Genomic DNA, 27,354 nt, shown 5'->3' on the forward strand with positions numbered 1-27,354 from the left:
ATGAGGACAGTGTAGAGGGGGCTTTACTCTGTATCTAACCCCGTGCTGTCCCTGTCCTGGGAGTGTTTGATGGGGACAGCGTAGAGAAAGCTTTACTCTGTATCTAACCCCGTGCTGTCCCTGTCCTGGGAGTGTTTGATGAGGACAGTGTAGAAGGAGCTTTACTCTGTATCTAACCCCATGCTGTCCCTGTCCTGGGAGTGTTTGATGTGGACAGTGTAGAGGGGGCTTTACTCTGTATCTAACCCCGTGCTGTCCCTGTCCTGGGAGTGTTTGATGGGAGATAGTGTAGAGGATATAACTGTCAAGACAGTTCCTGGTAATTATTTAGTTTATTTATTCATCTCAGGCCGTAGAATTGCCCAGGTCAGTGTAACAGTCGAGCAGAGGATGCTGCAATGGTCAGTTGTGGAGGCGCTGGAAGATTGTGCTGTCAGCTCCTGGTAGGGGAATGAAGCCTGGGACAGGGTGTTCTCATCCACCACTTGTCGCACAGGTTCAGAGGGAATGTCCCTTCCCGGGATGTAGGGTTTTCCAGCCTTGTCCGCCATCGTCTCCAGCCAGTCCAGGTAATTGGCAAGCAGGGTGTACACGCCAGGGCTGCGAGACTGCCCACACCCAGTCCCCCAGCTCACGATGCCGACCTGGATCCAAGACTCGGAGTTCATGCCTTGGCACATCAGCGGACCCCCGCTGTCTCCCTACAAAGCAAACACAAACTACTCAGCACCTTCGGAAGTCTCTCCGGAGTGGAGTGTGAGAACAAAGCCCTTCAGTTTGAGTGTGATACTCATTTCCCCAGAGAACCGTCGAGGTCATGGTCAAGGGGGTGATAGGAGGAGGTGTCATTGACTTGGCGCCTGGCTCGACCATGACCTCACTCCCCACTAACACCCCATCAGCAAACCATCATCTCCCAGACCATACAGAACCTCATCACCTCAGGAGATCTCCCACCCACAGCTTCCAACCTCATAGTCCGGGAACCCCGCACCACCCGATTCTACCTCCTTCCCAAGACCCACAAGCCTGACCACCCTGGCCAACCCATTGTCTCAGCATGTTCCTGCCCCACCGAACTCATCTCCACCTACCTCAATATTGTCCTATCCCTCCTAGTCCACGAACTCCCCACAGATGTTCAGGACACCACCCACGCCCAAGACTTCCGTTTCCCCAGCCCCCAACGCCTCATCTTCACCATGGATATCCAATCCCTCTACACCTCCATCCGCCATAATCAGGACCTCCATTTCTTCCTCTCCCGACGTCTCCAACAGTACCCTTCCACCGACACTCTCATTCGTTTGGCCGAACTGGTCCTCACCCTTAACAATTTCTCCTTCGAATCCTCCCACTTCTTCCAGACCAAAGGGGTAGCCATGGGCACACATATGGGCCCCAGCTATGCCTGTCTCTTTGTTGGCTACGTAGAACAGTCGATCTTCCGTAATTACACCGGCACCACTCCCCACCTCTTCCTCCGCTGCATTGATGACTGCATTGGTGCCACCTCGTGCTCCCACGAGGAGGTTGAGCAATTCATCAACTTCACCAACACATTCCACCCTGACCTTAAATTTACCTGGATCCATCTCTGACACCTCCCTCTCCTTCCTGGACCTCTCCATCTCCATCAATGACGACCGACTTGACACTGACATTTTTTACAAACCCACCGACTCCCACAGCTACCTGGAATATACCTCTTCTCACCCTACCTCCTGCAAAAATGCCATCCCGTATTCCCAATTCCTCTGCCTCCACTGTATCTGCTCCCAGGAGGACCAGTTTCATCATAGAACATACAGATGGCCTCCTTCTTTAGAGACCGCAATTTCCCTTCCCACATGGTTGAAGATGCCCTCCAACGCATCTCGTCCACATCTCACCCCTCCGCCCTCAAACCCCACCCCTTCAACAAGGACAGAACGCCCCGGTGCTCACCTTCCACCCCACCAACCATCGCATAAACCGCATCATCCGCTGACATTTCCGCCACCTCCAAACGGACCCCACCACCGGGGATATATTTCCCTCCCCACCCCTTTCCGCCTTCCGCAAAGACTGTTCCCTCCGTGACTACCTGGTCAGGTCCACGCCCCCCAACAACCCACCCTCCCATCCTGGCACCTTCCCCTGCCACCACAGGAATTGCAAAACCTGTGCCCACACCTCCCCCCTCACCTCCATCCAAGGCCCCCAAAGGAACCTTCCACATCTATCAAAGTTTTACCTGCACATCCACCTATATTTTATTGTATCCGTTGCTCCCGATGCGGTCTCCTCTACATTGGGAAGACTGGGCGCCTCCTAGCAGACGGCTTCAGGGAACACCTCAGGGACACCAGCACCAATCAACCACACCGCCCTGTGGCCCAACATTTCAACTCCCCCTCCCACGCTGCTGAGGACATGCAGGTCCAGGGCCTCCTCCACCGCCGCTCCCTCACCACCTGATGCCTGGAGGAAAAATGCCTCATCTTCCGCCTCAGAACACTTCAACCCCAGGACATCAATGTGGACTTCACCAGTTTCCTCAATTCCCTTCCCCCCATCTTACCCCAGTTCCAACCTTCCAGCTCAGCACTGCCCTCATGACCTGTCCCACCTGCCAATCTTGCTTCCCACCTATCAGCTCCACCCTCCTCTCCGACCTATCATCTTTGCCCCTACCTCCATCCACCTATTGTACTCTCAGCTACCTTCTGCCCAGCCCTATACCCCCTCCCATTTATCTCTCCACCCTGGAGACTCCCAGCCTCATCCCTGATGAAGGGCTTTTTCCAAATCGTTGATTTTCCTGCTCCTCGGATGCTGCCTGACCTGCTGCGCTTTTTCAGCACCACTCTAATCTAGACTCCATTCCTTTTTGTGTCAACGTCCCCATTTTTAAAATTCTGATTCTCATTTTAGGTGGTCTCACCCCATGTCATTCTCAGTGACCTCCTCCAGCCACATGAGGCATTAAGATTGATTGGATTGGAGGGTTTGAGCGACGGGGAGAGGCTGAACAGGGTGGGGCTGTTTACCCCGGAGTGTCGGGGGCTGAGGAGTGACTTTACAAACGTCTATAAAATCATGAGGGGCATGGATACAGTAAATAGACAAGGTCTTTTTTTTTCCCTCAGGGTAGAGGAGTCCCAAACGAGAGGGCATAGGTTTATGGTGAGAGGGGACAGAATTAAAAGGGACCTAAAGGGGACTGAGTCACACAGAGGGTGCTGTGTGTATGGAATGAGCTGCCAGAGGAAGTGGTGGAGGCTGGTACAATTACAACATTTAAAAGGCATTTGGATAGGTATATGAATAGGAAGGGTTTAGAGGGATATGGGCCAAGTGCTGGGACGAGATTAATTTAAGATATAAGACCATAAGACCATAAGACATAGGAGTGGAAGTAAGGCCATTCGGCCCATCGAGTCCACTCCACCATTCAATCATGGCTGATGGGCATTTCAACTCCATTTACCAGCATTCTCCCCATAGCCCTTAATTCCTTGTGACACCAAGAATTTATCAATCTCTGCCTTGAAGACATTTAGTGTCCTGGCCTCCACTGCACCCCGCAGCAATGAATTCCACAGGCCCACCACTCTCTGGCTGAAGAAATGTTTCCGCATTTCTGTTCTGAATTGACCCCCTCTAATTCTAAGGCTGTGTCCACGGGTCCTAGTCTCCTCGCTTAACGGAAACAACTTCCTAGTGTCCACCCTTTCCAAGCCATGTATTATCTTGCAAGTTTCTATTAAATCTCCCCTATATCTGGTTGGCATGGACAAGTTGGATCAAAGGGTCTGTTTCCGTGCAGTACATCTCTGAGTTTATAAAGTGCTTCCTAACATCTCTCCTGAATGGTCTGACCCTAAATCTCAGATGATGCCCCTGTGTTACAGAATCCCCAACCAGGAATCCCCGACAGTATGGAAACAGACCATTCAGCCCATCAAATCCACACAGACCCCCCAAAACTCATCCCACACCCTACCCTATCCCTGTGACCCTTCAATTCCCATGGGCACTATGGGACGGCTAATCCACCCTAACCCGTACATCCCTGGGCATTATGGAACAATTTAGCACAGCCAATCCACCCTAACCTGCACATCCCTGGGCACTATGGGACAATTTAGCACGGCCAATCCACCCTAATCTGCACATCCTTGGGCACTATGGAACAATTTAGCACGGCCAATCCACCCTAACCTGCACATCCCTGGGCACTATGGGACAATTTAGCACGGCCAATCCACCCCAGCCTGAACATCCCTGGGCACTATAGGACAATTTAGCACGGCCAATCCACCCTAACTACACATCCCTGGGCACTATAGACAATTTAGCATGTCCAATCCACCCTAACCTACACATTCCTGGGCACTATGGGACAATTTAGCATGGCCAATCCACCCTAACCTGCACATCCCTGGGCACTATGGGACAATTTAGCATGGCCAATCCACCCTAACCTACACATTCCTGGGCACTATGGGACAATTTAGCATGGCCAATCCACCCTAACATGCACATCCCTGGGCACTATGGGACAATTTAGCATGGCCAATCCACCCTAACCTGCAAATCCCTGGGCACTATGGGACAATTTAGCACGGCCAATCCACCCTAACCTACACATTCCTGGGCACTATGGGACAATTTAGCATGGCCAATCCACCCTAACCTACACATTCCTGGGCACTATGGGACAATTTAGCATGGCCAATCCACCCTAACCTGCACATCCCTGGGCACTATGGGACAATTTAGCATGGCCAATCCACCCTAACCTACACATTCCTGGGCACTATGGGACAATTTAGCATGGCCAATCCACCATAACCAGTAATCTTCCGGAATTTTTGAGGATGTAACTCTGAAGATGGACGAGGGAGATCAAGTAGTTGTAGTGTACCTGGACTTTCAGAAAGCTTTTGATAAAGTCCCACATAGGAGGTTAGTGAGCAAAATTAGGGTGCATGGTATTGGGGGCAAAGTACTAACTTGGATTGAAAGTTGGTTGGCTGATAGGAAACAAAGTGTAATGATAACCGACTCCATTTCGGAATGGTAGGCAGTGACAAGTGGGGTACCGCAGGGATCAGTGCTGGGACCGCAGCTTTTTACAATATATGTTAATGATATAGAAGATGGTATTAGCAATAACATTAGCAAATTTGCTGATGATACAAAGGGGTGGCAGGGTGAAATGTGAGGAGGACGTTAGGAGATTACAGGGTGACCCGGACAGGTTAGGTGAGTGGTCAGATGCATGGAAGATGCAGTTTAATGTGGATAAATGTATGGTTATCCACTTTGGTGGCAAGAACAGGAAGGCAGATTACTACCTCAATGGAATCAATTTAGGTAAAGGGGTAGTACAGAGAGATCTGGGTGTTCTTGTACACCAGTCAATGAAGGTAAGCATGCAGGTACAGCAGGTAGTGAAGAAGGCTAATAGCATGCTGGCCTTCATAACAAGAGGGATTGAGTATAGAAGCAAAGAGGTTCTTCTGCAGCTGTACAGGGCCATGGTGAGACCACACCTGGAGTATTGTGTGCAGTTCTGGTCTCCAAATTTGAGGAAAGACATTCTGGCTATTGAGGGAGTGCAGCGTAGGTTCACAAGGTCAACTCCTGGAATGGCGGGACTACCTTACGCTGAAAGACTGGAGCGACTGAGCTTGTATACCCTTGAGTTTAGAAGACTGAGAGGGGATCTGATTGAGGCATATAAAATTATTAAAGGATTGGACACTCTGGAGGCAGGAAACATGTTTCCGCTGATGGGCGAGTGCCGAACCAGAGGACACAGCTTAAAAATACGGGGTAGACCATTTAGGACAGAGATGAAGAGAAACTTCTTCACCCAGAGAGTGGTGGTTGTGTGGAATGCTCTGCCCCAGAGGGCAGTGGAGGCCCAGTCTCTGGATTCATTTAAGAAAGAGTTGGATAGAGCTCTCAAGGATAGTGGGATCAAGGGTTATGGAGATAAGGCAGGAACAGGATACTGATTAAGGATGATCAGCCATGAGCATATTGAATGGTGGTACAGGCTCGAAGGGCAGAATGGCCTACTCCTGCACCGATTGTCTATTATCTATTGTCTATCCCTGAACACTGGGACAATTTAGCACGGCCAATCCACCCTAACCTGAACACCCCAGGGCACTATGGGACAATTTAGCACGGCCACTCCACCCTAACCTGCACATCCTTGGATTGCGGGAGGTAACTGGAGCACCCAGAGGAAACCCACGCAGTTATGGGGAGAATGTGTAAACTCCACACAGACAGTTGCCCAAGGCTGGAATCGAACCTGGGACCCTGGCACCAGGAGGCAGCAGTGCCAACAAAATAGTTTATCTTTATCTACCCTGAAGCTAATGCTTTCTCGGGAGGGAAACCCGCTGTCCTTACCCGGTCCGGGCCTCCATGTGACTCCAGACCCACAGTCAACGCGCTTGACCCTTAATCGCTCTCCGAACTGTGTCTGTCAGTGGCAAAGGGCAAGTAGAGATGGATATCAAACAGCGACCTTGCCCACCAATGCCCACACCCTGGGCAAACGAAAGAAGGACTGGCCTGTGTCTTATTGAGGGGCCGAATGGTCTCTCCTGCTCATTCCATCAGCACCACTGCAACAAATAAGACAGGATTTACCTGACAAGCATCTCGTCCACCTTCCTCGTAGCCAGCGCACAGCATGTTCCGCGTCAGACCTTTCACCCACTTCTGGCAGCTGTGCCAGTCAATGAGCTCCACTTCCACCTCTTGGAGAATTATTGGTCTCTTCTCTAAAGGGAGGTGACAGACACAGGATTCAGCATGGCCTTTCCTACCCACCCTGACCAAACCCGTAGAGTTGGCGTTCCACCGAGACCGGAGAAGGGGGACTGGTGCGCCATGGTGGTGCTAGCCAGCGTCAGGGAGAGGGCACAGCCGGGATAGAAACAAAGAGGGGATGGATGATGTTGGAGCCACGGGAGGGGGAAGTGATAATGAAGAGACAACAGACAGGGACCAAGGAGAAAGGAGAGGGAATACAGTCAGTAAGTACAACAAAGAGAGGGGTGAGGGTTACAGCGACTCTCTTTATAACAGCTACCGAGGAGTGAGTTACAAACTGGAATCTAATCAATGGGTTCAGGGTGGTTTATATACAGAATAAAAGATTCCCAGGAGTTTGAGTTACAGACTGGAATCTAATCAAGGGATGCAGGGTGGTTTATATATAGATTAACAGGTAACCGGGAGTGAGTAATAGACCAGAATCTAATCGAGAGGTTCAGGATGGTTTATGTACAGAATAACAGAAGCAGGGAGTGAGTTACAGACTGGAATCTAATCAAGGGGTTGGAGTGGTTTATATATAGATTAACAGGTACTCAGGAGTGAGTAACAGACCGAATTCTAAACGAGGTGATTGGGATGGTTTATATACAAAATAACAGATACCCGGGAGTGAGTTACAGACTGGAATCTAATCAAGAGGTTCAGGGTGGTTTATATACAGAATAACAGGTACCCAGGAGTGAGTTACAGACTGGAATCTAATTGAGGGGTTCAGGGTGGTTTATATACAGAATAACAGATACACGGGAGTGAGTTACAGACTGGAATCTAATCGAGGGGTTCAGGGTGGTTTATATAAAGAATAACAGATACACGGGAGTGAGTTACAGACTGGAATCTAATCGAGGGGTTCAGGGTGGTTTATATACAGAATAACAGATACCCAGGAGTGAGTTACAGTCTGGAATCTAATAGAGGGGTTCAGGGTGGTTTATATACAGAATAACAGATACCCGGGAGTGAGTTACAGACTGGAATCTAATCGAGGGGTTCAGGGTGGTTCATATACAGAATAACAGATACCCGGGAGTGAGTTACAGACTGGAATCTAATCGAGGGGTTCAGGGTGGTTCATATACAGAATAACAGATACCCAGGAGTGTGTTACAGACTGGAATCTAATCGAGGGGTTCAGGGTGGTTTATATATAGAATAACAGATACCCGGGAGTGAGTTACAGACCAGAATCTAATTGAGGGGGTCAGTGTAGTTCATATATAAAATAACAGATTTGTGAGAGTGAGTTACAGTCTGAGATATGTATGCATGCAAGTGTGTGTGAGACTGTGTGTGTGGGAGATGAGGGAGTGAGGAGTATTATAGGGTAAGCTGTAGCACAGGGTGGGGTAGCAGGTTGAGGTTTTCCATGAAGTAGGGTGGATGGTGGGTGTATAGGGGTGGGGTGGGGTGGGGGGGGATGGGGGGGAGGTGTTTTACAGTGGACCTCCTGTGGGCCCAATCTCTCCAGCTGGTACTGAGTGACTGTGTATGAGAGTCTCCCTACTTTTGGAGACCGTCCATTGTGCCAACTCCCTCTGAACGACCTAGGCTGGCACACAGAAAGCCCTTTGCCCTGCCTCTCACTGGGGCTTCATAGCCGCAGTGATGGGATGAAATCTTTAAACATTCATCCATTGGTTCCTGGTGGGTGCTGATATATCATGAGGGTGCTGCCCCCTCCTCCCTGGTCAACATCCTGTCCATTAACATTCTCGCCCTGTCACCAAAATCCCAGGGCGAAGGAAGTGAGGGGGGCAGAGGTCCCACTCCAGAGTACCCTACCCAAGACCCGTTTATACCTCAGGGCCCCCGCGCCTCACCGTGTTGGGTTATACCCCATCCAATGACAAAACAGGGTTTCCAGTCCTCGATGTCGAACTGGTCGCTGAGGGGAAGCAGAACAGGCAACTGGTCTTCACTGAAGGCGATGGGGGTCTGCAGCTCCACCATGGCGATGTCATTGTCTAGGCTCGAGTGATCGTAGTCCTGGTGAATGATGACTCCAGCCACCCTGAACGCCTGCGCCTTGTGGTGCCCCAGTTCAATGGAGCCTGTCTCCACTGAGAGCTGCTCTGCCCTGTACAGAAACCAATCTGTCAGTACCAACCCCTCGGTCTCCCCGCCACCTCCACTCTCCCACTCTCCCTCCCCTAGGGCTCCGACACCCCTTTCCAATTGCTCAAACTCCATTTGAAAGCCTTGACCTACAGGCCTGAATTTAAACAGGCCCTGGCCTACCAGAGATGGCCGTTTACGATGGCTGCTACGATGGGTGGTGGGAGGAGAGGGCAGCCAAGGGGAGGATGGCTGTTGCTGGTTTGGAAATCCTCTCAGCCCCACCCCAACACCAGCTTCAGAAAGGGCCATGTCAAGATGACCAGCTCCCTCCCAAGAGAGGCCTTGAGGAGGTCAGTAGGCCGAGCACAGGTGAGAGGGGGTTACCTCAGAAAGGTGCTTGTCAAAAACATGTGGTGTTGAAGGGTTTATGCTTGAAACGTCGATTCTCCAGTTCCTCAGATGCTGTCTGGCCTGCTGTGCTTTTCCAGCACCACACTCTCGACTCTGATCCCCAGCATCTGCAGTCTGCACATTCTCCATAGAAAGGCATTTGTCAGACCAAATGGAAAATTGGTTGGGTCAGTGTACAGGGGAGTGAGAGACACCAGTCAGTGTACAGATATCTCCCTGAGACTTAGAGAAGGACTGTGAGACACCAGTCAGTGTACAGATATCTCCCTTAGAGAGAGAGAGAGAGAGAGAGAGAGAGAGAGAGAGAGAGAGACTGTGAGATACCAGTCAGTGTGCAGATATCTCCCTTAGAGAGGGGCCTGAGAGACACCAGTCAGTGTACAGATATCTCCCTGAGAGAGAGGGGACTGAGAGACACCAGTCAGTGTACAGATATCTCCCTGAGGGAGAGGGGACTGAGAGACATTAGTCAGTGCACAGATAGCCCCCTAAGAGAGAGGGGACTGAGAGACACCAGTCAGTATTCAGATATCCCCCTGAGAGAGAGGGGACTGAGAGATACCAATCAGTGTACAGATATCTCCCTGAGAGAGAGGGGGCTGAGAGACACCAGTCAGTGTACAGATATCTCCCTGAGAGAAGGGACTGAGAGACACCAGTCAGTGTACAGATATCTCCCTGAGAGAGTGGGGACAGAGAGCTACCAGTCAGTGTACAGATATCTCCCTGAGAGAGCGGGGACAGAGAGGTACAGTCAGTGTACAGATATCTCCCTGAGAGAGCGAGGACAGAGAGATACCAGTCAGTGTACAGATATCTCCCTGAGAGAGAGGGGACAGAGAGATCCATTCAGTGTACAGATATCTCCATGAGAACTGTTTCACTCATTTTGGATTGCACTCTTGCGCTGCGTCGTGCTCACCTGAACCTTTTCAGACAATGAGCTGCTGTCAACACCCACCACGTGTTGAGGATGGAGCCTCCGCAGATGTGCGTGCTGTATTTCCGAAGGCTGACCTGCCAGGGCCAATCGCCTGGCTTAGTGTCACTCCCTCCAATAATCTGGGAGTCCAGGCGCCTCTGCCTGTGATGGGATCGACCTCTGTAACCTGTAACAACACAAGCCAAACCAACTCAGCAACAATCCGCTCGCTTAGGACCTTTGAAACGTCGCTAATGCGGGCGAGGCGGGTGGAACCTAATACCAGGCCTCAGTGGCTTGGTCCGAAGGGGAGATTTCCGAAGATTGGCTCAAAGAGGGGGAGGGTGGGTAGGGGCGAGTTTGAGAGGTGGAGAGGTCCAGGGAGGGAATTCGAGAGCCAATGGAACGCAAATGGGAAGCGACTAAAATTGGGAATTGATTTTTTTCTATTCACGGGGAGTTTTGCTGAACAATGAGACTCAAAGTTTGTGAGAAGATTTGTAGCTCGGGTACTCGTTGTTGTGGTTCTGTTCGCCAAGCTGGGACTTGTTGTTGCAAACGTTTTGTCCCCTGTCTAGGTGACATCCTCAGTGCTTGGGAGCCTCCTATGAAGCGCTTCTGTGATGTTTTCTCCAGCATTTATAGTAGCTTATCTGCCGCTTCCGGTTGTCAGTTGCTGTCCGCGGCAGTGGCCGGTATATTGGGTCCAGGTCGATATGTTTGTTGATAGAATCAGTGGATGAATGCCATGCCTCTAGGAACTCCCTGGCTGTCCTCTGTTTGGCTTGTCCTATAATAGTGGTGTTGTCCCAGTCGAATTCATGTTGTTTGTCATCTGAGTGTATGGCTACATATACCAGCCACTGCAGCGGACAGCAACTGACAACCGGAAGTGGCAGAGACACACCACTATAAATGCCGGAGGAAACATCACAGAAGCGCTTCACAGGAGGCTCCCAAGCACTGAGGATGTCACCTAGACAGGGGACGAAACGTTTGCAACAAAAACTCCCAGCTCGGCGAACAGAACCACAAGAACAATGAGACCTTGGAGTGCAAGTTCATAGTTCCTGGAAATGGAGTTGCAGGTCGATAGGATAGTGAAGAAGGCATTTGGTATGCTTGCCTTTATTGGTCAGAGCATTGCGTACAGGGGTTGGGAGGTCATGTTGCGACTGTCCAGGACATTGGTTAGGCCAATTTTGGAATACTGTGTTCAAATCTAGCCTCCCTGCAACAGCAAAGATGTTGCTAAACTAGAAAGGATGCTGAAAACATCTTATCAAAACCGGAGGAGATGCAGGGACCCTATCCTCAGAACTTCGGAGGCTGAGGGGTGGCCTTATACAGGTTTATAACATCACGAGGGGCATGGATAGGGTAAATAGACAAGGTCTTTTCCCCATGATGCCCGCATCCGATGAATAATATGTCAGGTAAATTTGGGAACTGTGTGTACTTATTTGGAAATCTTTTGTGAAGGTTCTCTGGAACATCAGGGTAACAAGGACATCTACATCAGACTCTGATACTGACTGGAGCTTCAACACCATAGTTCCAACCAAACTCACCTCCGAACTCAGAGACACAGGACTCTGCAGCTGGATCTCCGACTTCCTGACAGGCAAGCTACAATCGGTCAGGTTAGGTGACAACACCTCCTCCACGATAATCCTCAACACAGCAAGGCTGCGTACTCAGGCCCTTACTGAACTCCTTATACCCTCGCGACTGTGTGGCCACATTAAGCTCAAACTCCATTTACACATTTGCTGATGACACCGCTGCAGTGGGTCACAGCTCAAACATCAACGAGACATTGTACAGGAAGGAGACAGAGAGCTTCGCAGCTGAGTGATAAAACAACAACCTCTCCCCCAATGTCAGCAAAATGAAGGAGCTGGGGTATCAACTTCAGGAAGTGGAGTGGAGGATATGCCCCTGTCTGAGGTGGAGACGATCAAGAGCAACAAGTTCCTGGGAGGAGATATCACCAGTAATCTGTCCTGGTCCACCCACATTGACGTTACAGTCAAGAAAGTGCACCAACGCCTCTCCTTCCTCAGGAGGCTAAGGAAATTCAGCATGTCCACAATGACACTTCCCGATGTTTATAGGTGGAAAGCACTCCATCTGGATGCATCACAGTTCAGTACAGCAACTGCTCTGCCCAGGACTGCAAGAAACTACAGAGAGCTGTGAACACAGCCCAGTCCATCACCCAAACCAACCAACATTGATCCTGTAATCAAAGACCCTTCCCACCCTGGTTACACTCTCTGGTACAAAAGTTTGAAAACATGTACCATCAGATTGAAGAACAGCTTTTTCGCTTCTGTTAGCGGACTTCTGAACAGACCTCTCAAATGTTAGAGCTGATCTCTCTCTGCACCTTCTCTGTAGCTGCAACACTACATTCTGCATTTCTGTTCTATTACCCTGATGTACTTGCGTAAGGTATGATTTGCCTGTACAGCATGCAAAACAATACTTTTCACTGTATTTTGGTACATGTGACAACAGTAAATCAAATCAACTCAAAAGATTCTGGAAGTGTTGGGTTTTGATTTCCAGGGTACTACCCCAGTGAGGTATAACAGCATGTAGGAGTAAGGAGTTCACTGGATTTGGTCAGATGGGAGTTTTTAAGACCACCTAGACCACCCAGTGCTCCTACTCATAGGTCTGCCTTTCTCATTCCATCCTTCAGTCTCCCCATTGCATTGTGACCTTGACTGACTCTCCCAGTGCCAGCACTGAGGTGGTGCCGCAGTATCGGAGGTGCCATAGTTTGTGTGTGGCAGAAAACAGAGACTTGCTCTAACCCCACAGGTTAAATGTACAAGATTCTCTCAAACTATTTAACAGAATGGCGGGGGAGTTCTCTATCCCACCTCCTGATGGTCCCAGGGCCAACATTTAACCATCACAAAAACAAGAGATCCTGACAGTTGCCATGGTATGATGCAAAGGGAACGTTTTCCAAACTAATGTCAACCAACACTGCCCTTAGATATGATGTGTCAGTCCCATGACTTGCCAGCTAATCTGCAAATTAGTTGCTGAGGTCCCCGTGCTTCCCAGTCCCCTAGTGAGCATTATTTGGGAGACAGGCGATACAGATCCCATGGTATTCCTTGCTTCTGATCCCTGTGTGTGATTGGTACGTGAATGTGAAAAGAAAGGGAGAGTGCGATGTTGTCACATCACTGCTTGTGGGATCCTCCTGTGCACCAACTATTAATGGCATAGCGAAAAAAATACTTGATGGTGTTATCATGGCAAATCCTTCTTTTAATTCAACCAAACAGCCAGAAAGTCTCACCTCGCCTCGTAATCCGTTAAAATATAATTGACAGAGAACTCCCAACTTCCACTATTTAAAGAAAATAACATCAATTTATTCTTTAAGTCTAAAAGTGAACATTAACAACAACAATTCATACCTCTAAGCCTCCTTTCCCTTAACTGCCTATTATCTGCCTCCAACTCTATAACAATATGCTGTTCCATTAAGACACTTATTAAAATTACATCAAATTAATTTCAAAACCACACAGCCACTGTAGTCTTTGGTGTCTGTCTTCTTCCAGCTGAAGATCTCCCTGGGTAGTCTTCTTTCTTTTTATTGTCAATATGCTTCATATGAAAAGGTACCTTTGATAGAGAGTGTTTCCTAATTTCTTGGATCTATGTCGATGGCAGTTGCTCTGCCTCCAATTTTCAAAATGCCTGCCTTTATTAGATCTCCAATATTGGATTGTCTCATTGGTTAAATGTTGCAAAACAATCAATTCAAACTCGATTGTGTTTAATACCCTGGGACATAATTTAAACTGATTGGTTAAACTGGAATTGTTGTCAAAACAGCAACCAACTCAGGCATCCACTCCACAGCCAAATGTTATGTATTTTCCATTTTCCAGTACACTCTGGGACTCCCATCGAGTCGTATCACACAGCTCTCAGTTCAGAACAACATTCACTCTCTCTTACAACATCATACCAATTGGCCCTAAAGTGCTTTGGGATGCTCTGTGGTTGTGAGAGGCCGCTACACAAATGCAAAGTTTCTCTTAGTATTGTAGAGTTGTTATGGTACTGAAGAAAGCCTTTCAGCCCATTGTGCCTGTCCTGGCTCAGTTACCCAGTTCCCATCTCACCCCATCTCCCTACAGGCCATTTCTATCCAATTAACCATCTGATGCCCCTCTTGGAAGTCTCAATGGAACCTGCCTCCATCACATTTCCACGCAGTGCACTCCTGACCCTAAGTACTCACAGGGTGAAACACTGTGTTCCTCACATCGGCTTGCTGAATTCACACATCACTTTAATTCTTAAGTTTTTGTTGTAAATTCAGTTATTGGATGTGGGTGTCGCTGGCCGGGCCATCCCTAGTTGCACCTTCAGAAGGTGGGGGTGAGCTGAATTTTTGACCCACTGCAGTCCCATGTGGTGTAGGGACACCCACATAGCGCCCATTAGGGAGGGAGTTCCAGGATTCTGGATCAGAGTGGTGCTGGAAAAGCACAGCAGGTCAGACAGCATCCGAGGAGCAGGAACATTGATGTTTCGGGCAAAAGCCCTTCAGGACTGAAGGCAGGGAGCCTCCAGTGTGGAGGGATAAATGGCAGGAGGGGGTGGGGATGGGGAGAAGGTAGCTAAGAGTGCAATAGGGGGTGGGGATGAAGGTGATAGGTCAGAGAGGAGGGTGGAGTGGATAGTGGGAAGGGAGATTGGCAGGTGGGACAGGTCACGAGGACAGTGCTGAGCTGGAAGGTTGGAACTGGGGTGAGGTGGGGCAAGGGGAAATGAGGAAGCTGTTGAAGTCCACATTGATGCCTCGGGGTTGAAGTGTTCCGAGGCGGAAGATGAGGCGTTCTTCCTCCAGGTGTCGGATGGTGAGGGAGTGGCAGTGGAGGAGGCTCAGGACCAACATGTCCTCAGCAGAGTGGGAGGGGGAGTTGAAATGTTGGGCCACGGGGCAGTGGGGTTGATGGGTGCGGGTGTCCCGGAGATGTTCCCTAAAGCACTTCTGACCCAGCGACACTGAAGGCACGGCCGATATATTTCCAAGTCAGGATGGTGAGTGGCTGGGAGGGGAACTTACAGGGGGAGGGGTTCCCATGTCTCTGCTGCTCTTGTCCTTCTAGATGGTTGAGGTCGCAACTTTGGAAGGTGCTGTCTGAGGATCTTTGGTGAGCTTCTGCAGTGCGTCATATAGATGGTACACACTGCTGCTACTGAGCGTGGGTGGTGGAGCGAGTGGACGTTTGTAGATATGATGCCAGGGGGGCTGCTTTGTCCCTGGATGGTATCGAGCTTCTTGAGTGTTGTTGGAGCTGCCCCCATCTAGGGGCAAGTGGGGAGTATTCACTCGCATTCCTGACTTGTGCCTTGATGATGGAGGACAGGCTTTGGGGAGTCAGGAGGTGAGTTACTCACTCCAGGATTCCCAGCCTCTGACCTGCTCTTGTTGCCACCGTGTTTATGTAGGTGGTCCATTTCAGTTTCTGATCAATGATAAACCCTAGGGATGTTGCTTGTCAGAGGGGGGAAGATCATTCTTAGTTTGATATTTAAACTCAGTACTGGAGGTTGGTGAGTAATCCTCACTGTGTGTCCAGGACAAGTGGCGGGAATTTCCGATGTGACTGTTCGGATTTTGGGAAACTGCGGGATATCAGAAATGCATCTGTGCCCATTCAGTGAGATGTATTCGGTGACAGTCTGCTTCCACCTGCTGGTAAAAACGAGAACTGTGGCTGGATTCCACTGCCTACACTGACATTTCCATCCCTCCCCTATGCCTTTATGTTTTTCACGCAATGTGGGCATCACTGGGCAAGACTGGCACTTCATGCCCAGTCCCTAATAGCTTTAAGCTTCATTGGTCATTTCAGTGGGCGGACAAGGAGTCAACCACATTGGCAGTGGGTCTGGAGTCACATGTAGGTCAGACTGGGTAAGGGAGGGCAGAGTTCCGTCCCTAAAGGACACGTGTGTGTGTGTTTTTTTAAAAGGAATATTTTCTAACCGACCAGGTCAGAGATGTTATGACTCAGCTCTGGAGCAGGTAGGTTAGGTCCTCCTGACTCAGAGATATGGGCACTACCACAGCAGCGCTCCAGGTACGACGCCATTTAATGCCTACCCACAATTAAGATTAATTCCAGGCACCTTCACTGAATGTAAATTGCACTGTCTGGGAATGGGGTGACTGTAAAGTCTTAGTCTACCATCACTTCCCCCAGATGAATTTGTCCCCCTCTTCCTGCTCTTCCCCACAGCCCTGTGCGCTCCCTCCCCTCAGATCATTCACCCAAGTATTTGCCGAAGGCTTGGATTACATCTGCCTCCATCCTACATGTGACTCCTGACCCATTGCAATGCTGCTGGCTCCTAACTACCCCTCTGAAATGGCCCTCAAGGGAGGGGCAATTAGGGATGGGCAATAAATGTTGGCCTTTCCTGAAATGTCTGAAGTCCCCTATAGGCCAGAGCTCCCTCCCTGAAGGCCATCAGTAAATCTGATCTACCTTAACGTCTCCTTGGTCACACTGACATCATCTTAAACATCTATCATACAGCACAGAAACAGGCCCTTCAGTCCAACTTAGCCATGCCGACCGGATATCCTAAATTAATCTAGCCCCATTTGCCAGCTTTTGACCTAATCCCTCTAAACCCTTCCTATTTACAGTCATGGCAGCGCAGGCAGTGGAATGTTCCTCCTGCAGGATGTTTGAGGTAGGGGTGACCACCGATACTCCTGCCGACTTCGTCTGCAGGAAATGCAGTCAGATCCTGCTCCTCACCGAACGAGTTAGGGAACTGGAACTGGAGTTGGATGAACTGAGGATTATTCGAGAGGCTGAGAGGGTGATTGATAGAAGCTACAGGGACATAGTTACGCCGGAGAACGGAGGTAGCTGGGTAACAGTTAGAGGTGGGAAGGGGAAGAAGCAGGCAGTGCAGGGTTCCCCTGTGATCGTTCCCCTAAACAATAAGTATACAGCTTTGGAAACTGTTGGGGGGGACAGCCTTGCAGGTGTAAGCTGCAGTGACCGGGTCTGTGGCGTGAGGTCTGGCTCTGAGACTCAGAAGGGAAAGGGGGAGAGGAGGAGAGCGCTAGTTATAGGAGACTCTCTAGTTAGAGGGACGGACAGGCGGTTCTGTGGACATGGGCGAGACTCTCGGAGGGTTTGTTGCCTCCCGGGTGCCAGGGTCCGAGACGTCTCAGACCATGTCTTCAGAATCCTTAAGGGGGAGGGTGTGCAGCCAGAAGTTGTGGTACACATTGGCACCAACGACATAGGTAGGAAGAGGAGTGGGGAGGTCATTCAAGAGCTCAGGGAGTTAGGCTGGAAGCTAAAAGCTAGGACAGACAGAGTCGTCATCTCTGGGTTGTTGCCGGTGCCACGTGACAGTGAGGCAAGGAATAGGGAGAGAGTGCAGTTGAACACGTGGCTGCAAGGATGATGTAGGAGGGAGGGCTTCAGGTATTTGGACAATTGGACTGCATTCTGGGGAAGGAGGGACCTGTACAAACAGGACGGGTGGCACCTGAACCAGAAGGGCACCAATATCCTGGGGGGTAGGTTTGCTAGCACTCTTCGGGGGGGTTTAAACAAATTTGGCAGGGGGATGGGATCCGGACTTGTAGTCCAGCAAGTAAGCTAGCTGTTTGTCAGGATGTCCAAGAATGTAGGGAGGCTGTGGAGAAGGTAGCACTGACAGGGAATACTTGCGGACACAGAGATGGGCTCAAGTGCGTATACTTCAACGCAAGGAGTGTCAGAAATAAGGTGGGTGAACTTAAGACGTGGATCGGTACCTGGGACTACGATGTTGTGGCCATCACGGAAACGTGGATAGATGAGGGACAGGAACGGTTGTTGGAGGTTCCTGGTTACAGATGTTTCAGTAAGATTAGGGAGGGTGGTAAAAAAGGAGGGGGGGTGGCATTGCTAATTAGAAATGGTATAACGGCTGCAGAAAGTAAGTTTGAGGGGGATCTGCCTTTGGAGGTAGTATGGGCTGAAGTCAGAAATAGGAAAGGTGCAGTCACCTTGTTGGGTGTTTACTATAGGTCCCCCAATAGCAGCAGAGATGGGGAGAAACAGATTGGGAAACAGATTTTGGAAAGGTGCAGAAGCCACAGGGTAGTAGTCATGGGTGACTTCAACTTCCCAAATATTGATTGGAAGCTCTTTAGATCAAGTAGATTGGATGGGGCGGTGTTTGTGCAGTGTGTCCAGGAAGCTTTTCTAACTCAGTATGTAGATTGTCCAACCAGAGGGGAGGCCATATTGGATTTGGTACTCGGTAATGAACCGGGACAAGTGATGGGCTTGTTAGTGGGTGAACATTTTGGTGACGGTGACCACAATTCTGTGACTTTCACCTTGGTTATGGAGAGATAGGTGCGCACAACAGGGTAGATTTTACAATTGGGGGAAGGGAAATTACGATGCTGTAAGACAGGATTTAAGGAGCATAAGTTGGGAGCATAGGCTGTCAGGGAAGGATGTGGTGGAAATGTGGAACTTTTTCAAGGAGCAGATACGATGTGTCCTTGATATGTATGTACCTATCAGGCAGGAAAGAAATGGTCGTGTGAGGGAGCCTTAGTTGACGAGGGAGGTTGAATGTCTAGTAAAGAGGAAGAAGGAGGCTTACATAAGGTTGAGGAAACAGGGTTCAGACAGAGCAGTGGAGGGATACAGGATAGCCAGAAGGGACCTGAAGAAAGGGATTAGGAGAGCTAAGAGAGGGCATGAAAAATCCTTGGCGGATAGGGTCAAGGATAACCCCAAGGCATTTTATGCGTATGTGAGAAACATGAGAATGACGAGAACAAGGGTAGGTCCGATCAAGGACAGTAGTGGGAGATTGAGTATTGAGTCGGAAGAGATAGGAGAGATCTTGAATGAGTGCTTTCCTTCAGTATTTATGAACTAGAGGGACCATATTGTTGAAGAGGAGAGTGTGAAACGGACTGGTAAGCTAGAAGAGATACTTGTTAGGAAGGAAGATGTGTTGGACATTTTGAACAACTTGAGGATAGACAAGTCCCCCGGGACTGACGGGATGTATCCTAGGATTATGTGGGAAGCAAGAGAGGAAATTGCAGTACCGTTGCAATGATCTTTTTGTCTTCACTGTCAACAGGGGTGGTACCAGGGGACTGGAGAGTAGCGAATGTTGTGCCCCTGTTCAAAAAAGGGAATAGGGATAACCCCGGGAATTACAGGCCAGTTAGTCTTACTTCCGTGGTAGGCAAAGTAATGGAAAGGGTACTGAGGGATAGGATTTATGAGTATCTGGAAAGACACTGCTTGATTAGGGACAGCCAGCACGGATTTGTGAAGGGTAGGTCTTGCCTTACAAGTCTTATTGAATTCTTTGAGGAGGTGACAAAGCATGTGGATGAGGGTAGAGCAGTGGATGTAGTGTACATGGATTTTAGTAAGGCATTTGATAAGGTTCCCCATGGTAGGCTTATGCGGAAAGTCAGGAGGCATGGGATAGAGGGAAATTTGGCCAATTGGATAGAAAACTGGCTAACCGGTCGAAGTCAGAGAGTGGTGGTAGATGGTAAATATTCAGCCTGGAGCCCAGTTACAAGTGGAGTTCCGCAGGGCTCAGTTCTGGGTCCTCTGCTGTTTGTAATTTTTATTAATGACTTGGATGAGGGAGTCAAAGGGTGGGTCAGTAAATTTGCAGATGATACGAAGATTGGTGGAGTTGTGGACAGTGAGGAGGGCTGTTGTTGGCTGCAAAGGGACTTAGATATGATGCAGAGCTGGGCTGAGGAGTGGCAGATGGAGTTCAACCCTGCCAAGTGTGAGGTTGTCCATTTTGGAAGAACAAATAAGAATGCGGAATACAGGGTTAACGGTAGGGTTCTTAGTCAGGTGGAGGAACAGAGGGATCTTGGGGTCTATGTTCATAGATCTTTGAAAGTTGCCACTCAGGTGGATAGAGCTTGTAAGAAGGCCTATGGTGTATTAGCGTTCATTAGCAGAGGGATTGAATTCAAGAGTCGTGAAGTGATGTTGCAGCTGTACAGGACTTTGGTTAGGCCACATTTGGAGTACTGTGTGCAGTTCTGGTCGCCTCACTTTAGGAAAGATGTGGAAGCTTTGGAGAGGGTGCAGAGAAGATTTACCAGGATGTTGCCTGGAATGGAGAATAAGTCGTACGAGGATAGGTTGAGAGTTCTCGGCCTTTTCTCGTTGGAACGGCGAAGGATGAGGGGTGACTTGATAGAGGTTTATAAGATGATCAGAGGAATAGATAGAGTAGACAGTCAGAAACTTTTTCCCCGGGTACAACAGAGTGTTACAAGGGGACATAAATTTAAGGTGAAGGGTGGAAGGTATAGGGGAGATGTCAGGGGTGGGTTCTTTACCCAGAGAGTGGTGGGGGCATGGAATGCGCTGCCCGGGGGAATGGTAGAGTCAGAATCATTGGCGACCTTTAAGCAGCAATTGGATAGGTACATGGATGGGTGCTTAATCTAGGATAGATGTTCGGCACAACATCGTGGGCCGAAGGGCCTGTTCTGTGCTGTATTGTTCTATGTTCTATTCATATACCCATCCAGATGGCTTTTAAATGCTGTAACTGTACCAGCCTCCACCACTTCCTCTGGCAGCTCATTCCATACATGCACCACACTCTCTGTGAAAAGTTGCCCCTCACATTCCTTTTATATCTTTCCCCCTCACCTTAAACCTATGCCCTCTGGTATTAGATTAGATTAGATTACTTACAGCGTGGAAATAGGCCCTTCGGCCCAACAAGTCCACACCAACCCGCCGAAGCGCAACCCACCCATACCCCTACATTTACCCCTTACCTAACACTACATGCAATTTAGCATGGCCAATTCACCTGACCCGCATGTCTTTGGACTGTGGGAGGAAACCGGAGCACCCGGAGGAAACCGGAGCACCCGGAGTATTGGACTCCCCTACCCTGGGGAAAAGACCTTGACTATTCACCCAGTCCCTCATGATTTTATAAACCTCTTTAAGGTCAGCCTCTCAGCTTCCTGTGCTCCGGGGAATAACAGCCCCAGCCTATCTAACCTCTCTTTGTAAGTCATAGAGTCATACAGATATACAGCACAGAAACAGACTGAATTCGTCCATGCTGACCAGATATCTAAACCAAATCTGGTCCCATTTTCCACCACTTGGCCCATATCCCCTAAACGCTTCCTATTCATATACCCAACCAGATGCCTTTTAAATGTTGTAATTGTACCAGCCTCCACCACTTCCTCTGGCAGCTCATTCCATACACGCACCACCCTCTGGGTGAAAAAGTTGGCCCTTAGGTCCCATTTAAACTTTGTCCCTCTCACCCTTCACCTATGTCGTGTAGTTTAGGACTCCCCCACCCCAGGGAAAAAAACCTTGTCTATTTACCTTATCCATGCCCCTCGCGATTCTATAAACCTTTATAAGGTCACCCCTCAACTTCCGACGCTCCAGGGAAAACAACCCCAGCCTGTTCAGCCCCTGCTCAACCCTGGCAACATCCTTGTAAATCTTTTCCGAACGCTTTCAAGTTTCACAACATCTCTCCGATAGGAAGGAGACCAGAATTGCACACAATATTCCAAAAGTGGCCTAACTAATGTCCTGTACAGCCGCAACACGACCTCTCAACTCCTGTACTCAATGCACTGATCGATAAAGGTCAATCCCTCCATTCCCAGCAATATCCTGGTCAATCTTTCCTGAACCATCTCCAGCTTAATACGATCCTTCTTATAACAGGGAGACCAGAGCTGAACACAGTACTCCAGAAGAGGCCTCACTAATGTCTTGTACAACCTCAATGTAATACCCCAACTCCTATACTCAAGTCTGAGCAATAAAGGCAAGCATGCTAAACACTTTCTTAACCACCTTGTCTATATGTGATGCAAACTTCTAAGAATTATGTACCTGAACCGCTAGCTCTCTCTGTTGTACAACACTATCCAGGGCCCAATGTTTGTGTAAGTTTTGCCCTCGGTTGTTTCAAAAGCAAAATGCAACACCTCGCATTTAAACTCTATCTGCCTGTTGCCCCAATTGATCAAGATCCCTTTGTAATCTTAGATAACCTCCTACGCTGCCCACAATGCCACCAATCTTGGCGTCATCTGCAAACTTACTAACCATCCTCAACCAAATCATTTCTAGAAACGACTCACCAAAGTGGACCCAGCACTGATCCCCGTCACCACCAGTCTCTGTCTCCTGCTCATTTGAATCCAATTGGCAAGCTCTTTTCTTTTTCGGGTTAGCTCCACCAGTGAAGCAGGGTGGGGGGCTTTGAGGAGGGGGATGTGGGGGAAATTGGTGCTGGGGTTTGAACTCAATTGAACTTTCCGTTTGACAGATGGTACGCCACTACTTTCCTCAGGAACCGCTGATCCCTCTTAATAAGAGAAATAAAAGGCTGAGGGAGCCAAAAGTCAGAGTCATGAATAATAAAGAAAGGGCCTTCTGTTTTCTTTCAAGCTATCTGTAAGTAAAATGTCAATAATTAATGCTTAAATACCATCCAACAGTTTCCAGGCCTGGGCTGCTCTGTTTCCTCAAAGGCACTGTGCCCATAGTTACTGTGCTGACATTAATCATCGGCTTGCTGTAATTAAACCTAACCCCCTCATTAAAGGGCAAGGGGTCCCCCAGAGGAATCATTGCCTCTTAATGGGGAGTCTGGGCTCTGAATCATAGAATCCTAGTGTGGAAGCATGTCATTCAGCCCATTGAGTCCACAACAACTGCCTGCAGAGCATTCCATCCAGACACCAGCCCCCACCCACCCCATCCTGGTTCTGTAAACTCCCACAGCCAACCCACCCTCACCCGCACATCCCTGGGCACTATGGGACAGTGCAGCACGGCCAATCCACCCTAACCTGCACATCCCTGGGCACTATGGGACAATTTAGCATGGCCAACCCACCCTCACCCGCACATCCCTGGGCACTATGGGACAATTTAGCACAGCCAACCCACCCTCACCTGCACATCCCTGGGCACTATGGGACAATTTAGCACAGTCAATCCACCCTAACCTGCACATCCCTGGGCACTATGGGACAATTTAGCACGGCCAATCCACCCTAACCTGCACATCCCTGGGCACTATGGGACAATTTAGCACAGTCAATCCACCCTAACCTGCACATCCCTGGGCACTATGGGACAATTTAGCACAGTCAATCCACCCTAACCTGCACATCCCTGGGCACTATGGGACAATTTAGCACAGTCAATCCACCCTAACCTGCACATCCCTGGGCACTATGGGACAATTTAGCACAGTCAATCCACCCTAACCTGCACATCCCTGGGCACTATGGGACAATTTAGCATGGCCAATCCACCCTAACCTGCACATCCCTGGACACTATGGGACAAGTTAGCACGGCCAATCCACCCTAACCTGCACATCCCTGGGCACTATGGGACAAGTTAGCACGGCCAATCCACCCTAACCTGCACATCCCTGGGCACTATGGGACAAGTTAGCACGGCCAATCCACCCTAACCTGCACATCCCTGGACACTATGGGACAAGTTAGCACGGCCAATCCACCCTAACCTGCACATCCCTGGGCACTATGGGACAATTTAGCACAGCCAGTCCACCCTAACCTGCACATCCCTGGGCACTATGGGACAATTTAGCACAGCCAGTCCACCCTAACCTGCACATCCCTGGACACTATGGGACAAGTTAGCACGGCCAATCCACCCTAACCTGCACATTCCTGGGCACTATGGGACAATTTAGCACAGCCAGTCCACCCTAACCTGCACATCCCTGAGCACTATGGGACAAGTTAGCACGGCCAATCCACCCTAACCTGCACATCCCTGGACACTATGGGACAAGTTAGCACGGCCAATCCACCCTAACCTGCACATTCCTGGGCACTATGGGACAATTTAGCACAGTCAATCCACCCTAACCTGCACATCCCTGGGCACTATGGGACAATTTAGCACAGTCAATCCACTCTAACCTGCACATCCCTGGGCACTATGGGACAATTTAGCACAGTCAATCCACCCTAACCTGCACATCCCTGGGCACTATGGGACAATTTAGCACAGTCAATCCACCCTAACCTGCACATCCCTGGGCACTATGGGACAATTTAGCACAGCCAATCCACCCTAACCTGCACATCCCTGGACTCTATGGGACAATTTAGCACGGCCAATCCACCCTAACCTGCACATCCCTGGGCACTATGGGACAATTTAGCATGGCCAATCCACCCTAAACTGCACATCCCTGGGCACTATGGGACAATTTAGCACAGTCAATCCATCCTAACATGTAGCACAGTGGTTAGCACTACTGCCTCACAGCACTAGAGACGCAGGTTCAATTCCCGCCTCAGGCAACTGACTGTGTGGAGTGTGCACGTTCTCCCCGTGTCTGCGTGGGTTTCCTCCGGGTGCTCCAGTTTCCTCCCACAGTCCAAAAATGTGCAGGTTAGGTGAATTGGCCATGCTCAATTGTCCGTAGTGTTAGGTGAAGGGGCAAATGTAGGGGAATGGGTCTAGGTGGGTTGTTCTTTGGAGGGTCAGTGTGGACTTGTTGGGCTGAAGGGCCTGTTTCCACACTGTAAGTAATCTAATCTAATCTAACCTGCACATCCACGGACACTATGAGACAATTTAGTATGGCCAGTCCAGCCTAACCTGCACATCTTTGGACAGTCAGAGGAAACCGGGGCACCTGAATGAAACGCACACAGACATGAGGAAGAACCTACAAACTCCGTGCAGACAGTCACCCGAGGGTGGGATCAAACCCAGATCCCCAGGTGGGATGCCCTTTGGAGGGCTCAATGGGTCAAATGGCCTGTTTCTTCATTGTTGGAATTCTATGATTCTATAATTTCCCCGGGGATTAGTCAGTCTTTAATTATAATAATTTTCTTATTAACATTTCCCTAATAATTGTAACTGTTTAATTTCCTATCTCCCTTTCACCTCTGTGATTATTTCTGAGATAATAATTCTATCCCCTACAGTGAAGGCAGACACAAGATCTCCATTTAGTTGATCTGACAATTCTTAGTTCTCCATTATTGGTTCCTCAGATTCACTCTCTGGAGTAGAGACCACCACTACCTGTGGGTTATTCTCCCAAGTTGCTCACCATTCTGACTTGGAAATACAGACTCACAGATGTTGATAGCCCTGAAGTATGCCATTCGGCCCATTGACTAATCAGATCTGAACACACACGAATCCAATTTCCCAGCTTTGAGCCCACAGCTATGGCAGCGCAAATGACTGCTGAAAGACACGCTGAAATGTTATGCAAATTACCCACTCCACCACCCACTCAGGCACTGAGACACCCACGACCATGTGAGTGGAAAGTACTTCTCAACTTTCCTCAGGCTTCTACGTTCTACCTTAAATTTTCACCCCTTGGGTATAAACCCTTCCTGTTAAAAGTGCCTTTCCATCCACTTTGTTGTTATAATATGTATCTTTATAGGTTTCCCCACCCCCCCAATCTTTGCAGTTCTCTGGAAAACAACCCCAGAGTATCCAATCTCTCTTCATAACTAAAACTCTCCAGCCCACGTGGCGTTCGATAAAATCTCCTCTGTACACTCTCAGATGCATTCACATCTTGCCTATAGTGCATGACCAGAACTATAATCAGTATCAAACAACAGGCCAGACTCCCTCAAAACATTTTAAGAAGGTAACCTAGACCCTAACTTTGTCTTACTTTAGAGGCAGATATGAAATGGATATTCCACTCAGCTACAACATGACGGCATGTTTCAGTGGTTAGTTCAGCTGCCTCATCAGTACCAAGGACCTGGGTTCGATTCCAGCCTCAGGCAACTATCTGTGTGGAGTTTGCACATTCACCCCATGTCTGCGTGGGTTTGCTCTGGTTTCTCTGTCAAAGATGTGCATGCTGAACTGCCCCATAGTGTTCAGTGATGTGTAGGTTAGGTAAATTAATCAGGGGAAATGTAGAGTAATAGGGGAGGGGAATGAGTCTGGGGGGGGTTACTCTTCAGAAGGTCGGGGTGGACTTGTTGGGCCTGTTTCCACACTGTAGGGATTCTATGATGAGAATTTATTTAAACACTACAGTTGAAACACGAACAGACGAAAACTGAATTTAGAATAACGAGTGGAAAAGGTAACTGATGCGATACAATAACTATACTAATTAACTGTTCCAGTTCAGTAACATCCCACAAACACATCTCTTGTCAAAAAGGTAAATTCAAATACAAATTCTTACAGGCAGGAGGGAAGAACCTGCACATGGATAGCAGTTAGTTGAGGAGTGTGTAGGTTAAGTTACTATATTTTACATTAGGATTAAATCTCGGCACAACATTGTGGGCCAAAGGGTCTGTTCTGTCTGTTCTATAAAAGATTTCAGGAGACAGTCAGAGGAGTTCTTTACTGAAGCTTGCAACTCCCCTGGACTCCCACATCTTGTGACTGCTCCAGCTAAACCAAACTAGAAGCAACCTGAACTGGGAGAACTGGCCACTCCACTGCCATCGTTAAACTTGACACTTTTTCACCTCTGCCGAAAAAGAACAAGGACCAACTAACCTTCTTAAAGTTGCAGCATCAATACCAACAGTCCACCAGTCATGTCCTAACCAGTGTTTTATACAATTTCAGAATAACTTCCTTTTACTTGTATTTGATGCCTCAGCTAATGGAACAGTGGCTCAGTGGTTTGCGTCACTGTCTCATAGCGCCATGGTTTGGGTTCGATCGCACCTCTGGGTGACTGTGTGGAGTTTGCATGTTCTCCTTGTGTACGCATGGGTTTCCTCCCGGAGTCCAAGGATGTGCAGGTTAGGTGGAATGGCCACGCTAAATTGCCCCATGGCATCCTGGGATTTGCAGGCTACATGGGAAATACAGAGATCGGGTAGGGAGGTGGGTCTGGGTAGGATGCTCTTCGGAAGCTTGGTTTAGACTTAATGGGCCGAATGGCCTGCTTCTATAATGTAGGGATTCTATGACTCCAATGGTCTGATCATTCTCAATGTCATCCCTTGCCTTTTTGGGTTA

General features: G+C 49.0%; 1 protein-coding gene across 1 annotated transcript in view; it reads right to left on the minus strand.

Annotated features, from left to right (window-relative positions):
- Positions 1 to 332: 332 nt before the first annotated feature.
- LOC132835209 (serine protease 55-like) overlaps positions 333 to 27,354 on the minus strand; it is a 42,537-nt gene continuing 15,515 nt past the window's right edge. The window contains exons 3-6 of the mRNA XM_060854573.1: positions 10,244 to 10,430; positions 8,688 to 8,929; positions 6,661 to 6,794; positions 333 to 701 (exon numbers count right to left, since the gene is read on the minus strand). Coding sequence (XP_060710556.1) covers positions 333 to 701; positions 6,661 to 6,794; positions 8,688 to 8,929; positions 10,244 to 10,430 — 932 coding nt within the window. The remainder of the gene's footprint in view (positions 702 to 6,660; positions 6,795 to 8,687; positions 8,930 to 10,243; positions 10,431 to 27,354) is intronic.

This window comes from Hemiscyllium ocellatum, chromosome 44, assembly GCF_020745735.1.
Source record: "Hemiscyllium ocellatum isolate sHemOce1 chromosome 44, sHemOce1.pat.X.cur, whole genome shotgun sequence".
Lineage (NCBI taxonomy): Eukaryota > Metazoa > Chordata > Chondrichthyes > Orectolobiformes > Hemiscylliidae > Hemiscyllium > Hemiscyllium ocellatum.